The 16,630-nt window shown below is 39.5% G+C and overlaps 1 protein-coding gene across 4 annotated transcripts in view; it reads left to right on the top strand.

Annotated features, from left to right (window-relative positions):
* DSCAM (DS cell adhesion molecule) overlaps positions 1–12,933 on the top strand; it is a 461,629-nt gene extending 448,696 nt beyond the window's left edge. For all 4 annotated transcript variants that reach the window (XM_048966682.1, XM_048966667.1, XM_048966692.1 and 1 more), the window contains one exon: positions 11,897–12,933. In XM_048966682.1, coding sequence (XP_048822639.1) covers positions 11,897–12,237 — 341 coding nt within the window. In that variant the 3' untranslated portion in view covers positions 12,238–12,933. The remainder of the gene's footprint in view (positions 1–11,896) is intronic.
* Positions 12,934–16,630: the final 3,697 nt, after the last annotated feature.

The following is a 16,630-nucleotide window of genomic DNA, read 5'->3' as shown; positions in this document are numbered from 1 at the left end:
CAGTCCTTTGTCCTCCAAAGTTGTCATTCAAACATTGCATTCAGAAACTGGGTGGGACAGAAATTAGAAAGAAATATACACTGTCCCTTCCCTCACAAACTGTGCCAAAGCCTGTAATGTAAAAAGGTGGAAGATAATTGTAGAGGTTGAAAAAGGTTTCTAATATTGTTTTTCCTTTCTATTTCAAACAATATTAACCACAAATCGAGTTATCAAGACAGTTATTATTAACTGTAATAAAGGCAGCAGTAGTAATGTTTATTAAAAATATATTTCTTTTATATCTTTAAATCTCGGTAATAGCCTCAGACAAGAAGCTTTTTTTTTTTTTTTCCTTTTACAATTAAATTATTGGACTTACTAACTGGGCGATCTTTTGATATGTCTGTGCTTTCCCAGTTCTATGAATATCTCTTTGTAGTCAGATCACTTGCTTACATCCTCTGGTAATGGAATTCATTCTTAGAAGAAATAATTGCTGACCAGTGCTTGAACAGGAGATGTTTAGAAAATTTCAAGTCTCTTGATGAAAGTTGTCTACCATCACAAAATAAACAGAAGCTCATTTAGACAGTCTTTCTTCCCTTCCTGTTTGGACATCCTCTTTATTTATGAACCTTGAAGGACAAACAACATCTCAGATGTGCATTTAGAGAGAAGATTTCATTCACTGGGTATATCAGACCAGAAGATTTCAAAATCCATTTAAAGGACCCCAAGAATAAACTCTCAGACCCTTCTCTACAAATGGCAGAAGGGAGTCAGTTGGGAAAGAAACCTACATGGGGGTGTGGAAAACAGAAAACAGAAAAATAAAAATTGAAACTGATTCCACAGACATGAAGATGGCAAGAAAAATATTACTCCATGGGAAAGCTGAATGCTTTAATGTGTCCCAGGAACTGCACAAAGCAGGAACACAAGTTTGCTAATCCCTCACTTGAAGGAAAGTATGTTCCTCTTGCAGTCCAAATTTCTTCAGCTGAGCATCTAAGTCAAGCAGCATGAGTACAGCCCTAGGCTTGCTGCACATTTACTAGAAAAGGCATGAACACTGAAGTTCTTTCAGTATTTAAGATACTTTAAGATACCTTAATTAGTGTTGTTGGTCCAATTAACAAATTTCTTGCTGCTCTGACTAATCCTGCAGACTTTAATGGCAACACCTTAGCTTAGAGACAACCGTTAAGCTACAGAATGAAAATACTTTATTGAATAATTGTCTAAAGGCATCCCTTAAATAGAGACTGGACTTCATCCACATTGCATAAATGCAGTTTTAAACAACTCAGAGCAAGGTAAACTTTATGGACAAGACACAAATCTTCTTTTCTAGTACTCAATCACTACAGCTAAAATAAGCTGCTTAGCATAGTAAGGAAAATATGAAGTATGCAACAACAGAACAGTGTATTTCCAATGTAAGCCTTGTAATCCAAGATAAAAAGATGTGAACTTTTTTCCACTGATCTATGAGTTGAAGGGTGAAGGAGTTATTTCCTTCTTCCACATGATGAATACATGCGTAACATAGCTAGAGAATCTATTTAGAGACTTGCTTTCTATGGAAAAGATGCTGACAACGCTCTGTGAGCCGCAGCAGTAACTGAATTCAATACAAATTCAGCCACTGGGGATTCATTAATGGTTGGAACTCTTTACTTCAGGCCTCCAGCTTACCTTTTGCCTTCTTTTCCCATGCACATTATATTTTTCTGGATTGACTGGAAATATCGTTGTACAGTTCCATAGTTTACAGATCCCAAACTGTATTTCTTGAAGATACAGGGGAATCTACATTTGACATTTTTGTGTAGGAATTCTGAAGCAAACTATGAAAAGTATTACATATGAGTTCTTTCCTTTTTTCGTTCCACCCTTGCACTGCTTGGTTGCAAATGCAATAGAATATATACATATATATATAAATGCATATGCGCACACCATATATAGTGTGTATACAGAATGAAGAAATCATCAGTATGACTCTGCAGTGGGAGATTAAGGTCCAGTTCTGAGGAAATGACATCAGGAGACAAATCAATAAAGGCAAGTGGCAAAGCAACAAGATAGGCAGAGATGTTGAGTGAGAAAATTAATTCCATGCCTATATTTATATCTGTAGAAAATAGAATCATAGAATCATTAAGGGTGGAAAAAGCCTCTAAAATCATCTGGTCCAACACTCAAGCTACCACCAACACTGCCCACCATGTCCCTCAGTACTACACCTCCAGTAACAGTGACTTCACCACCTCAAAGGGCAGCCTGTTCCAATGCCTAACCATTCTTTCAGAGAATAAATGTTTCCTAACATCCAACCCGAACCTCTGCTGGCACAACTTGAGGGCATTGCCTCCTGTCCTTTTGCTGTTACGTGGGAGAAGAAGCTGACCCCCACCTCTCCACCGCCTTCTTTCAGGTGGTTGTGGGGTGCAATAAGGTCTCTCCTGAGCTTCCTCTCTCCAGATTGAACTAGCCCAGTTTCCTTAGCTGCTTCCCATCAGACTTGTGCTGTAGACACTTCACAGCTCCATTGCCCTTCTCTGGACGCACTCCAGGGCCTCAATGTCTTTCTTGTAGTGAGGGGTCCAAAAGATCCTTTTCTTCTGTGCAACTTTCCAGCCACTCTGCCCCAAGCCTGTAGGGTTGCATAGGGTTTTAACATGCACATAAACTTTTGTGTATGCTTACTTACACGTATATAAAATGCTCTGAAATTATTCCCCTAGATGTGCATCTCTAATGTTATCATCTTACTAGATTCTTTTGTAACTGGAACACCTTTTTATTTCCTATTACACTGTAGGAAAACTAGGAATGTGTCACAAAAAGACAGACTGTGCTGTTTGCTCCTTATCATGGAAATGGCACTTTGAGGATGAGTCTAAATTGCTTTTATCCTCTCTCAGCTTTTATTTCTGCAGAACATCAGGAGCTTTTTCTCCTTCTGCTGTGAAAACTGAATGTTCTGCTGAGATGAAACCTATTTAAGTCCACATTTAATTTGACATGAATACATACTTGAAATCACTTCATTGCATTATTCTTCTGGTGGATTTGCAGAGGAAGGTTCACACTACAAGTTTTTTAACCATGCTAGTATAATGAAAAAGAAACCTAAACAGGATCAGATAAGAAGTTAAAGAGCTGTGAGATCAAAAGGGAGAATTGTATTGGTGTATTCAAGACTTTAAATAGGTCAGCTGTTCACATCCAAAGTTTCTGTGCAATTCTAATGTGAAAATTCCATTTTAGGTAGCACACAAGATGTCTGAAAGCTAAACTCAATCCTGTGACAATAGAAGTAATTTGAATTATTTTTACAACACTCATCTATGAATCAGTGATAATGTTGTTAGGAAGATTTATTTTTTTCTTAGAGGAAAGGAACAACTGGTATTGGGTCCTCAGGAAATTTTAATAGGGGTGTCTGACAGCACAGTTATCTTTTCCTACTGCTCTGTAATTGATTTGTTGTTTTAATTTGAAAATTAACAATGCCTGTAGAAAAATACCGTATCCCAAACTGTGCTAGTTTGTAACACTACTGGTTGGACTCTTTTTCGGCTTTCTTCTCAGTTAAAAGCAGCTTACTGAGGGAAAGCCCTTTGCCAGAATGCCCATCTTTTTATTAGGAACGAGATCTTTCTTAATAGAAAAGAGTAGTTGGGATTTTTTCATTATTTCAATTTAATTTTTCTAAAGCTGATTATTTGTGATCCTTTTCTGTCCTCGGCTGCAAGTAACAAAATAGGCTACTCATGTTTTCTGTACGTTTGGAGGCATTGGATTCAACTCCAGTTAGTGAAGAATGTTATGCCTAAAGCAAGGATTACATTTATCATTAAATTTTCATAGACTTTCATGTTCTTACAGTCATAACTGCAATGTTAAATTTCTGGAACTACCAGAAAATTTACAAAATTGAACAAAAGATGCTGCATCCTCTTCAATTAAAATAATACATTTTTAAAGCAATTCTAAGTCTGCATCTTAAACCTCACTTTATTTAAAAAGAAAAAGAAAAAGAAAAAGAAAGAAACAAAACCCACTATAACTGGATATGGCTTGTTCATACCATTTTAGTTTGGAGAATGTCAAAGTGATGAAAATTGATAGCGTTGAGATAGACAGTGTGTGCCTCAGTCAGCCCAAGTGTGTGCCACAGAACACTATTGTAGTTTTAGATTTGTAAGAGGTTGTGGCTTATGAAAATGTAAATCAAGCCTTACCTGTAACAAAATATACTTGCATTATTTATTTAAACTAATTAGAGAACTGATATAACTAGAGAAATATTATGTCCATATATTCTTAATCAAACTGCAGTGACAACCTTTGTCATCAGTGTAAAAGCTTATTTAACCTACTTGCCTTTAAAACACAGTTGTACATATACATGGGCATATTTCAGTATAGTTCACCTTTTTGTACCAGCACCCTTAAGAGTGAGAGCTGGGCTTCTTATCCCACCAGATTAATTTAAAAAAAAAAATGCAGCGATGTGCCTTGTCAGCAACGCTTGAGTGATTCAAACTGATGGACCCAAGGAGACAAGGCTACAGCAATCCATCCATTAATAGATGCATGGACAGGCTACAGAAGAGCAGCTGGGTGGGGCTAACAGTGGTTTTCTTGCTGCAGCCTGACCTCTCTGTAACTATTAATGGAGCCGTATGCCTGCCCATCACCCAAGCAAAGTCAGGTTTAGCTGAGAGTTGATGGGCACAGTGCAAAGCACGTTGAGGTCAACAGAGTGGCTCCCACTGACTCCAATGAACCGTAAGTACAGTTCAGATTTTTCATCCCTCCATCCTCAGTGGTGGGTGAAACTGCACTCCCAAGATATCCCAGGAATAAATTTGTGATGAAAACCCTTTTCCATGGAGCCACAATTGATTTAACCCTCAACTGAAGTGATGCATAATTAAACGGTTTCCATTCACTGCACCCAGGATCAGCAAACTAGTCTTGAAACTGCAGTGTTGCTAACTTCAGGCACCTGAGCACAGGCTGCAGCACAGTTCTCTTGAGCTCAGCCAGCAGGCAGGAGAGCGCTGGCTCAGAACATCCTTAAAAATGCATGAAGCGGCTTGCGTGACAAGGCGAAGATGGAAACAGAGGAATGTGCTTTTCTATCACAGTTTCATTATTTATTGACAATTTGTCTAACTTTCACTTTTGGAGTACGTATTGATTTATATGGTGAGGTCCATTTTACAAGTTTTTTTTTAAGTATAGATGTTGCATTAAGTTGAAAAAGAACAGACCCATTTCTGCAGGAGCACTGGTCTTCTGAGACTGAACATCCACAGGAGTACTTCATAGGTCTAAATCCATCTGGCCCCTGGAGTTAATCAGTTCTTCCTGTTACATCCCCAGTGCAGCAGTGGGGAAGCCCTTGACAATAACACAGTTTACCATAAACACTGGAGTTACTTCTGAAAGGGACAAAACCTATTGACGGGTTTTTTAAAAGTGCAGTATGTAAGACCAAAGTTCTGCTTCTACAAATACCAAGCAAAAATGTAGTGCTTCAGTTCCTGTTTCATTACACATTTCAAGACAAGGCAACAATATCATAATCAGATCTCCGGTCACCCTGCTAGACAGATGCACAGTGTGTTATGCTGATGTATTATAGATGTATGATCTCAGTTTAACTATACGAGCCATACTTCTGCTCTAAAACACATTGATTTAGGACTTTTTCTTGGAAATAGGAGGCTTAAATCTAAACAACAAAATGAATCATCTTTAAAAAAATGATCCACATTAGGTGGAATTCTCATTTTCAGTCACTTAAACCTAATCTCCAGTAAGTATAAATCAGTTTACAGTCTTGCTGAAATCAATATTGCTACTCTGATTTATACTGGCAGAAAATTTGGCTCCTGAACTACAGTTTTATTCATACCCTGATGTCTCTTAAGAGGTAACTCCAGTGACTGCAGTCAACAACATTTGGAGTGCAGTTATTATGGAGGAATTAAAATGAAACTTGCCAGATGTAAAATACAGCCTCAAAGATGTGATAGGGAATTCTGATTTCTCAGTCTAGAAATGGGAAAGTTGGTGTTTTTCTGAAGAACTTTGTCTGTTTCCTGTGTGATCACAAACATGATTTTATTTCATCTGCCAAAACATTGTGAGAAGCATGAGATGTTTAATGGGATAAGTGTCAAAGGCATGGAGCACGGAGCTCTCTTGTTTGCCTCTGTGGACAAGGGAACCTGGCAGGCTGCAGGTTAGCGACTGAAATGCATCAAGATGTTTTGCTGGCCTCATCCAGCAAGGACAAATCATTATGCATTCAGTCAGTATAAAAGCTGGACCCAAATGCTCCATCATTTTCTTGGGCAGTTGAGCAGGAGCTGAAAACAAAAGAAATGAAGAGTTTGCGCACCTGCTCTCACTGCAGCTTCTCCACTAACAAGCTGGGCATGCCTCCTCCTTCCTTCCTTTCCTTTCTCCTACCTGGCTCTTCACTGAAGCTGTGATTTAAGGGAGTGCTTGGAACTTCTACCTTTTATTCTAGAACGCCTTAGGCTGCAGAGCTATTGAGGGACCTCCTGAACTTGCCAATGATGCACTCCCATGCACTGAGGAGGAGCTGAGGTGGCCTTTTGTATGAGCAGTCAGTAATCTGTGTGGGCGAATGTCACCAATACTGATCAATACAGACACCAGAGAGTGGAGCTCTGTTGTTTAAAACATCTTTCTGAATTATTTTTTTTTTACTGTTTGATTGTTCCATTTTGCTGCCACCTTCCTAAGAAAGTGATTATTAAATAAAGAGCACTGGGAAGGTGGTGCTACATCCAGAGTACTGTGTGCAAGTTTGGGTGTCACAATATAAAAAGGACATAAAGCTGTTAGAAAGCATCCAAAGGAAGGCTGCAAAGATGGGGAAGGCTCGGAGGGCAACGTGTGCGAGGAGCAGCTGAGGTGCCTCGCTGTGCTCAGCGCAGAGCAGAGGAGCTGAGGGGAGGCCTGATGGCGGCTGCAGCTCCTCACAGGGAGCGGAGGGGCAGCGCTGAGCTCTGCTCTGTGTGGCAGCGACAGGGCCCAAGGGAACGGCATCAGGGGAGGGAAGCTGGGGGTCAGGGAAAGGGGCTGCACCAACGGCTGCACAGGGCTGTGGGCACGGCCACCAGTGCTGGAGTTCAAGGAGCATCTGGACAGTGCTCTCAGGCATAGGGTCTGATTTTTGAGTGGTTCTGCATGAAGCCTGAAGTTGGACTCAGTGATCCTTGTCAGTTCATCCACATTTTTCTGGCTGATTTTATGTCATGCCTGTCTTCTTGCCGTGGCAGCACTGGTGGTGCAGTGTGGGCTGCTCTGTGCTGGACACACTGACAGGAGGTGAAGGGCAAGAGGGCATGAGCCTGCTTCACACACCAACAGCACCAATTGTGCAAATTTTATTGCTGCTGTCAATCCAGCTGCAGCTGTTTAAGGAAGCTCTGCTTGCTGGCTTTAATGGTGTGCCAAGTTTTGAAATGGCAAAGACTCCAAACATAGCTTGTGCTATTTCTCTTCATAAAGCCTCTCACCTTTGTCTAGCAAACTTTCCAGTCTCTCCTCATTTACAGTATGCACTTTTCCTAAGGGCAGTCTTTTCCTGAAAAACAGCCTGTGAGCATCAGCAGCCAGCTTGTGAGCATCAGCAAAGGCTCCACTGATTTATTTGCTGTGCTAGAGAGCTGGGAAGCCCCCTCGACTTTTTAATCAGCATAAACCTGAACTTAGAGCGAGCTGTCAGCAGCTCTGTCTCCTTTGCTTCCTTTCACATGAGAACACAATAATCCCATCAGCTCTTTCTTACAAACACAGGGCAAGGCAAACAATGCCCAGCACTTCAGCTCTTCGCACACTCCTACAGCATTGCACAATGGAAGGAAGCCTCCCAAGTCAAAATAACTGCATTAGTGAGGTGGTTTTTCCCTGCTGACTGAGCTATACAGGTTCAGTTCTGGCATACCCTCTGATCCTATGAGATCTGTAAGAGCTTTTGTACCCACTCCCTTCTTCAAATAAGAGTCATGTGAGCACCCCGTTCACCTGACCTTATTCTTACCTTTGTTGACTAAAATATCCTGTCACAGTTAGCAGTCATTATACATTATACATTATAAACTTTCCTAAAATAATTTGCAAGTGAGGTAGAATTTCTTTCACATGGCAATCAAATCTTGAAACTCATCAGTCATCGGCACTGAAGAGATTTGTGCTGTAGCATTGTGAAGAAAAATTGCCTTTGCTTTAGTAGAAGTTATGATTCATGATCAAATGCATATAACTATCACATGATAGCTTGTTAAAAGTATATTTTTTACACTCTGTGATGATCTCTGGATCCAATATAGCATAGTTCTTTAGATTTTTCTGGAGCAGATGAAAGCAAAAATACATGCAAATTCTCTGGCATTTGAAAGAATGAGGTAAATCTTCAGGGAGAAAAGAGTACATGGCAGTGTGGTTTAGTTCTGCGAACAAGAAAGCTATCTTGAATAAAATCACAGAAAAGATAAGCAGTGGTATTTTTTCTTCATGTGAAATTCAACCCAAGCCTCCCTGTACCTGATGCTGACCTCTAGAAGAGGATAAAAATACATATTGTGTGGGTTTTTTTCCAAACTTCTTGTATCAGCTTTGTTGTACTGAAATAAAAGTACACTGTTTTTGCTCAATGCTCCATTAACTGAGAAACTACTCCCTTTCTGGTAAATTCAGTTGTTTCTGCTATATGTGGTAGGGGATTTTTGATATTTATTTACAAATGTTTATTGAAGGTAACATTTTCTTCAATGTACTGTACTAAATAATTCATTAGAGGGCTGACCAAAAAAAAAAACCAACAAAAAAACACATGGAGGTAGCTTTGGTTTAAGTTGCCACATTTGGATTTGATTGGATGCTTGTTATTTGTGTACAAACTCTTGAGTTTCTAAATATAGCAAGCTTCCCTTTTTTAAAAAGTGCATCTTAAAACTATGGGTTTTGAATGACTTTTGTGCTAATTAAAGCCAAAGCGCATGAATTATTAAACACGCTCATTTGTAGTGCTCACGCACTTGAAAGGTTTGCTTTCATTACTAATAAGGCGCACACACCGCTGAGAAGAGGTAATTAGAGCATCAAAGGCAGTGAACCATCCTGAAACTTCATAATGTTTTGCCTGAAAAAATGTATCATTCAGCTGATTAGTAAGAAACCAAAAATGTCTACAGGAGGACAACAACCAAAATATCTCCAAGTAAACCCATACGGCAAGTGTCTTTTAATCTTCTTTAAAATACCTTCTGAATTGATGTAGGAATGCCAAAAGTGTGGTTGCAGTTCAAAGACAATGTTTTGAAGTCAGAAATATGCTAGTTCTTATAAATCAAAGGCTGGTTTCATACTGTGATACCCTTTCAATCCTAGGAAAAGAAGTTACATTATCTTTTTTTTTTTTTTTTTTTCTTTTGCAGTGGTTTTTGAAGATTTATTGTGTAGGAAGTTGCAGGGAAAGATGTTTCTTGCAGATTCTAAAGAGCACTTCTTATGATATAAAAAAGTGTACAGCACATCAAATAATTAGTGCACAGTTTAAGCAAGTGTTGGATATTGTGCACTGCATTTCTAGCTCCACAGAAGAAGTTCCACTCTCCAGTTCTCATTACTACAGTCCTGTTGAAACGTTGCTGCAAGTCATTTAAAAAATCACAGAAAAGTGACTGCATATTGTTTACACAGATTATTGATTATGTCTTCTTGTGTGGATTTATGGAGGGGAAAGTAAAACAGGTCTTTTTTATATAACCCAAGGCTCTCAATTTCATGTGAGAAATGTCTAGACAGCAGCTTGAAAACCAGCCTTCATCTCTGTAAGGTTCAACACTCATCCCTTTTAATAGTCTGTGCCTACCCACTGCTTTCAAGAAACAGTGATATGTTAAGCTACAGAAATGGCTGTCCATGTCCTGACGTACTTCACCTCAGAGTCAGGCACGCTGCTGTCTCAGCTGAACCAGCTCTCATATGCCTGATGTGTTTGGCATGGGAGGTACTATGAGAAAATAAGGCAAACGAGTAAAGCTAATTAACTCTGCCACAGTCCATTTTTCAAGTGGTAATATGTGTGATGATGTGTACAAGCCTCCCCCTCTCTCTCCAACCTTACATAAATGTTGCTGTTGTCAGCCTAACCTTGAGATATGCATATGTTCGTAGGGGTTAAACACTCTACACCACCGCAGATGCACCCTGTGCGTCTGTGCGGGAGGTGCAACTAGAACAAAGCATATGGTGTCAGACAGTGCCTGGGGCATTTCTATAGGAATATAGAGTGGTTCTGTCCAAATGTAGCTTCTCAGCAATTCTTGGTCTGTGACCTGAAATCTTGGGTTGAACAGATGCTGTTAGTCTTTCGGGTACGAATTGCAGTAAAGGACTTGTTTTATTTTAGAGCACTGAGCAGCTTTTACCTTGGTTAGGAAAAATGAAATTTTTATAGCTTGTTTTATTACAAATAAGTGCTTCTCTGGTCTACTGTTTATGCCACTGGCACAGGTCAGCCTTGATTTCTATGGCCGTAAATAGCTCACGTAGACAAAGAAGTGGTAGGACCAAGAGACTTCTGCTTTAAACATTCAGGCTGCATCCCATCTGTGGATAATATGGTGTTGATACCAGCCATAAGAAGGAAGAGATATACCTGCAGAGGTCTGTAAAGAAGCAAAAATGCTGTTTTTGACTGTGCCTGTAACAGCGCTTTTTTTATACAAACATGTGAGGTTACACCATCAAATATTTTTAGAAGTTAATGTCGTTATATATCTGATTGCCCCTCATTTCCTTGAAGCAATTTCATGAATACCTAACAGGCAAAGGGAGAATAAATAAGTCAATCTGATTTCTGTAGCAGGTCACGTAGATGTACAGATAAATGGAAGGTAGTGCTTACGTCTGCTTAATTCCGGATAGCAGGGCCAAGGCACCTACTGAAACTCAGCAGCTTTGCAAAGGCAGATCCTCTGGACTGAGCCATCAACACACACAAATAGAAATGCTCATGAATCAGGGAAAATAATAAACAAGGAGTACTGAAAAGGCTATTTCCTGCATGTATTTCATGTCAACACAAGTATGTCCACATGAGTATTGTCAAGACTTTACTTGGCAAAAGGGAACAGAAAGGAAGAAGGGTAATACCAGAGCGAGGATGCCAGTTGCGGTGCATTTTGTTGCCACAGAACAGCAGCATATTGCTGACCACGGGACTGTTAATAGTGGAAAATCATTGTGGCTTAAAAACGATGATAGATGGCAGGAAAATATTGTTATATTTAGGACAGGAGTACTTTTATTCAGAATTATCTATAAATCTGTAACCTTAACTTTCTTGCATTGATTTTAAATGATTCTAGATTGGAAGTCATTGATTCTAATCATGGAGGTTTCCATTCAAAATGAAAAATAAGGCATGGAACTCTCCCAGCCATTCACATTATTCAGGTTTTGACAAGTGAAGACTGAGATCTTTTGTTTTAGGATTTTGAGAAAAACAACTGGCTTTTTTTGATTTATCTTCTTCGTGCCTTGAGAGTACATAAAATACATTGCACTTCTCACTACAGTCATTATTTCAAGATAAGAAATATGAGCTAAACATTCTGAGGGAGCTGCCCAAGTAGCTGGTTGGTCCATTGCCATTGACTGCATAAGAACACAACATAGTTACATCTGAGAAATGTATCTGAGATGATGTATTATTGTTATAATCGTCAGTGCTGCAGCCGGGGCGGTTACAGATTCTCTGCTGAGTTGACCAAACCCACCCACCTGAAACCCCCAGCAAGGGCATGGGCTGTAAGTAAGCATGTATTTCTCCTTTTTGCCTCCCCAGGTGATCTTGTGCATTTGCCACCGTACCTTCGGATGGACTTTTTATTGAACCGCGGTGTGCAAGGCACAAACAGAGACCTGGGTTTGGGGCAAGCCTGCTTGGAGCCACAGAAAAGCCGAACCTTGAAGCGCCCCACTGTCCTGGAGCCAATCCCCATGGAGGCGTCCTCCACGAGAGAAGCTCAGTCATGGCAACCCGGTGCTGTGGCAACTTTACCTCAGCGAGAAGGAGCTGAGCTAGGACAGGCTGCCAAAATGAGCAGCTCTCAAGAATCCCTGCTGGACTCCCGGGGCCACTTGAAAGGAAACAACCCCTACGCAAAATCGTACACCCTGGTATAACAAAAAGAGCATGGCTGGACAGTGGCTGTAAATATTTACAATGAAAAAAAAAATCCAATGAAAGCTACCTTTTTTTTATTGAATTCCAATATTTATAATTAAAGAAGAAGATTGCCAAAATATTTGACAAAAAAAGAAAAAAAAATTAATAATATGAGCAACAGACAGTGCAAAGACTCTCTTGCTTTTTTTCTGTCTGAGTGTGACCTTCATCTGACTGGGCATCTGAATTTTTGGGTAAAAGAGTCCAGTTTTCTGATCTTCACAAGCATTTGTGTTTTTACTGATTTTCTACGAAGTGCATGGAGACTCAACTTAAACATTTTAACTGGAAGTTCCATCGAACAAGATTAAAAAGGGAAAAAAAAAATCACTAAAAAAAAAAAAAATCACCCTATTTGTGAATTCAGCAGGAGCATTGATTTGGGAAAACAAAAAGTCTTTTGTCATGTTTTGCACTTTTTTTTTAATTAGAAAATGGGTCCTTGATTGTTCTTTTTTTTGTTGTTAATTAGGATGAGTGATGTCTGTGGAGTGAGGGGACTGGTTTTGTTTTGCTTTTTTTTTTAATATTAATTTAATGAGACACTCTTTGCATTTTGTCTATGCGAAATAAAAGGGTCTTCTGCCTTTATTTGTGATGTCTGCTTCCATTGCCTTCTGCTATACTTGTGTTTCCTAAGCGTTGGTTTTCCCTAAGCATTTCATTACTGTCTTCTAAAATATGTATTCTTGCACTTTGGTCAGAAAAGAAAAGTGGAGTAATGCCTCTCAGAAAAAAAGTAATTGGATTCACTCTCCTAAAGCTTTTTTGCTAACAGGGCAGAGAGCCAGGATAGGGACAGTGCAACTTCTTCCCCATCAGACTTACCTAGATGCTGCATTGCCTTCATCTGAAGCCAGAAGGCTTTTGTTGGGTTTCACTGTATTCTGGATGAGAAGAAATGTGTTGCTGTTACTTGACTTATTCCCCAGGGTTGGTTCTTTAGTTCATTTGGGAGCAGTGCACACAGAAGTGAGTTGCTTACGTAAAGACTGGCAAAAATTTGCAGCTTTTCCAGTAATAGGAGAAAAGGGAGGAAAATGTTATTCCAGTTTGAAGACCAACATGCCTTTCTCTAGAGGAAGAAAATCATTTTATGGTGAAGCTGTCAGCTCATATTACTTTATTGTGTCTTTTGATTACATGAGAAGTAATTCTACATAGTACGTATAAATGATTGAATATTCATTTTAACACAGTGTTGGAGCTGTCTTGCTAAGTGCCTCCTTGAGTGTGTTCTGGCTACCTTTTTGTGTCCTGATCAAGAAAACATGGTGTAGGGCATCCCCAATTAGTGATCCTTCATGCTCACACTGCTCAGTGCTGGTTGGAAATATTAACCAGGATCTGAAAGCAGTAAAAACTCATTTAGCTTGAGCATGCTGAGAAACTCATGCAATTTCCCAGGCTGCTGACAGTGTGGGCACCGCTAATTCAAACATTTCTGCACCATGCTCCTTTCAAGTTGTTTTAAAATAGAAAAATGCAGTTATGTATAATTGTTTCATTGCTATTATTATTGCAATTATGTTGCTATAATGGCACTAACTTAGCAGAGTTCTTAAGTGTCTTGAAATGAATCAAGTTGCATTTCCATCCTTAGCTCTGTCAAGCCTAAGCACTAAATTTCTGGAAAGTTCTACAGAAGAAGCCATATGAAGATGTCCTTGAGGTATGTACTTATTGTAGAATACCAAGAAGAGCTGAGATCTCGCTCAACTAAATAAGCATTTCCCTTCTGGTCTATTTTACCAATATGTTGTTAAAACACATTTTTAAAAAATAATAAAAAAGAACAATAACAACAACAACCAAACCACCCACTTTTGCTTCTGTAAAGAATAATTTTAAAGATGCAAAGATTGGCCACAGAGTATTTACAGATAGTATGAAAAAAAATACGTGTTTAAAAAAGATGAGCTTATTTATTAGCTTTGCTGATTTTTTTTTCATAGAGAAAAGTTTTCTTAATAAGAACCTAATTTAGGCATACAGAGATACATTTATTTTATTATATCCAGTAGAAAATTTCACACAAAAAAACTTTTTTTCATTGGAGATGTGATTTTTAGTCAATCCAACTCTTTTTAATTCCCACAACAGTATTTCCAGTGTACTCAGCTTGAGCTGACTGGGGCATCACTACTGCGTTTACATACAAAAGCTGATTTTCTTTGTACTGTTCAGGATTTGCATCTCAGGACATTTTCACCATCCATTCCAGGATCCTTCTTGCCCCTCAGTATTCTCCTAAATTTACATTTAAGTGCTAACTTTCTTTGTTTTAACAAGGCTTTCTCCTCATTTGTGTGAAAGATGCCTGCTATGCAGTGAAAGCACTTTTGGGGGCCCCATGTTCAAATAATTTGATGGCAGGTCCACAACTGGTTAAAATTGGTTAAACACACACATGGTCCCCTTGGATTTGGGGCTTTATTGGCTCTTAATTTTCAAAAGAGTGCTGGAGCTGTAGAGCTAGTTAAATGTGTAAGAGGAGCTTGAAAGGAATGCCTGTCCTGCTCTCATCAAGGCAGGGTTTGGAGGTAGGAGAAATCTGTCGTCCCAGATCAATATAGCTGGGAACAGTCCCCTCTTTGCAGTATGTGTTGTTTTATAGGGACAAGATAAGAGAAAATGCACTGATGCTCCTCTGCCAGTACCATTTTAAAGACTTGTCTGTAACATAACAATCAAAATCCACAGATCTTATATGTCTACATCCCATCATATATAATACACATCTGTCACATTAAATGCCCTCTTGGAAAATATATGTGGAAATGGGAAAAAAACAGCAACAACAACAACAAACACATTTTGCAAGAGCTTGAGATCTCAAAAGACAAGCACTAATGTACAAGACCATCAAGGAAAGCACATCCTGCGTATAACTGTGATCCTCTCTTAGTCCTGAGGGTGAGAGGAGACCTGCAAACTACTTCAAAGAATGAAATTAAGAGCTAAAATTCTTCCCTGCCTTCTGTCTACTAAAAATCACACCTCCTTAGAGAGACCAACTCTTTTTTACGTTATACTTTTCCCTGTGTCTCAACCTTAGCTAACCCTTCAGTGATTCACAGATACTAATTAACTTGTCCTTTTTGTCTCAAATGAATTAGCAACTCCCTCACTCTTGCCTTTTGTAAGAACCCTTTTATTCCTCTTTATTCCCTTAACTGTTTAACTTCAATTTTCTCATTAACACAATTACATTAAACCCAGTGCAGTTATTCCCTCTCCTTGTTTTTAGGTATGAGCTTGTTTTTCCTATTCCCACCCAAAGACAGTAGTGAACATTTAAAAGTTTGTCCTTTGATAGTTTATTTTTTTAACCAAGTGAGATCTATAGCGGGGTTACTGTAGGTAGCTAAGAGGAGTTAGGATTTATAGGCAAGTTGAGGTATAATTAAACCAAGTACTATCAAAAGCCAAAACCAGCCATGGACACTAGCTGGGACAACTGGAGAGTGAAGAGGAGGTTTGTGCAAGTAGGTTTCCCACTTTCCCAGTCAGGTGCCAGATGATGTCCAGCTCCAGCTCACAGCTGGTAAATGACAATAAGAAGTTTGTGCCTAGTTCCTTGGTTTAAGTAAGCAGGGATAAATACAAAAAACCTGGGAGGTGATCCAAGACAGCCAGCATGGCTTCATGAAGTACAGATCATGCCTGACCAATCTGGTGGCCTTTTATGATGGAGTGATAGCATTGGTGGGCAAAGGAAGGGCAACCATGTCATCTACCTGGAGCTGTGCAAGGCCTTTGACATGGTGGATACCCCATCCCTGGAGGCATTCAAGATCAGGTTGGATGGAGCCCTGAACAACCTGATCTAGTGTGTGTGGAACTGGGTGATCTTTACAGTCCCTTCTATTCCAAGCCATTCTATGAATCTGTGATTCCATTAGATATTTTCTATTCTGAAATCTCAAAAGACTTTTTCCTGCACAGCTGGATATATATGAAGGGATTTTTTGATTGGCTGATTGGTTGGCTGAGTTTGGTTTTTGTTGTTGTTGTTTTTCTTAAGGTATGGACATTGAATAGGTGGAATAAAGGGGATATCTGGAAAGGCAAACTCCTCCAGCATGTTATTAACCTATCTTGGCTGAAAAGTGTGGGCACTTGTCTTCCTCCAGGTGAGAGTCATAGCAGTGTGTGCAGACACCTTGCTTCTTCCTATGGATGGCAGGGGGGGCTATAGGGCAAACAGCTCTTTGCTAGCACCAGCAGATAAATGCTTCTAGTGGGAAGCAGAGGTGCTTGGCTAGCTTGCTGCACAGCCTGTTCAAGTCTCGCAACACCCTCACAGGAGAAAATTTCTTCCTAGACTGAAACCACCCTGTGTCAGTT

The sequence above is a fragment of the Lagopus muta genome, chromosome 1 (genome assembly GCF_023343835.1).
Source record: "Lagopus muta isolate bLagMut1 chromosome 1, bLagMut1 primary, whole genome shotgun sequence".
Classification (NCBI taxonomy): Eukaryota; Metazoa; Chordata; class Aves; order Galliformes; family Phasianidae; genus Lagopus; species Lagopus muta.
The sequence above is the reverse complement of the archived record's forward strand: the minus strand, read 5'-3'. Positions and strand labels throughout refer to the sequence as shown.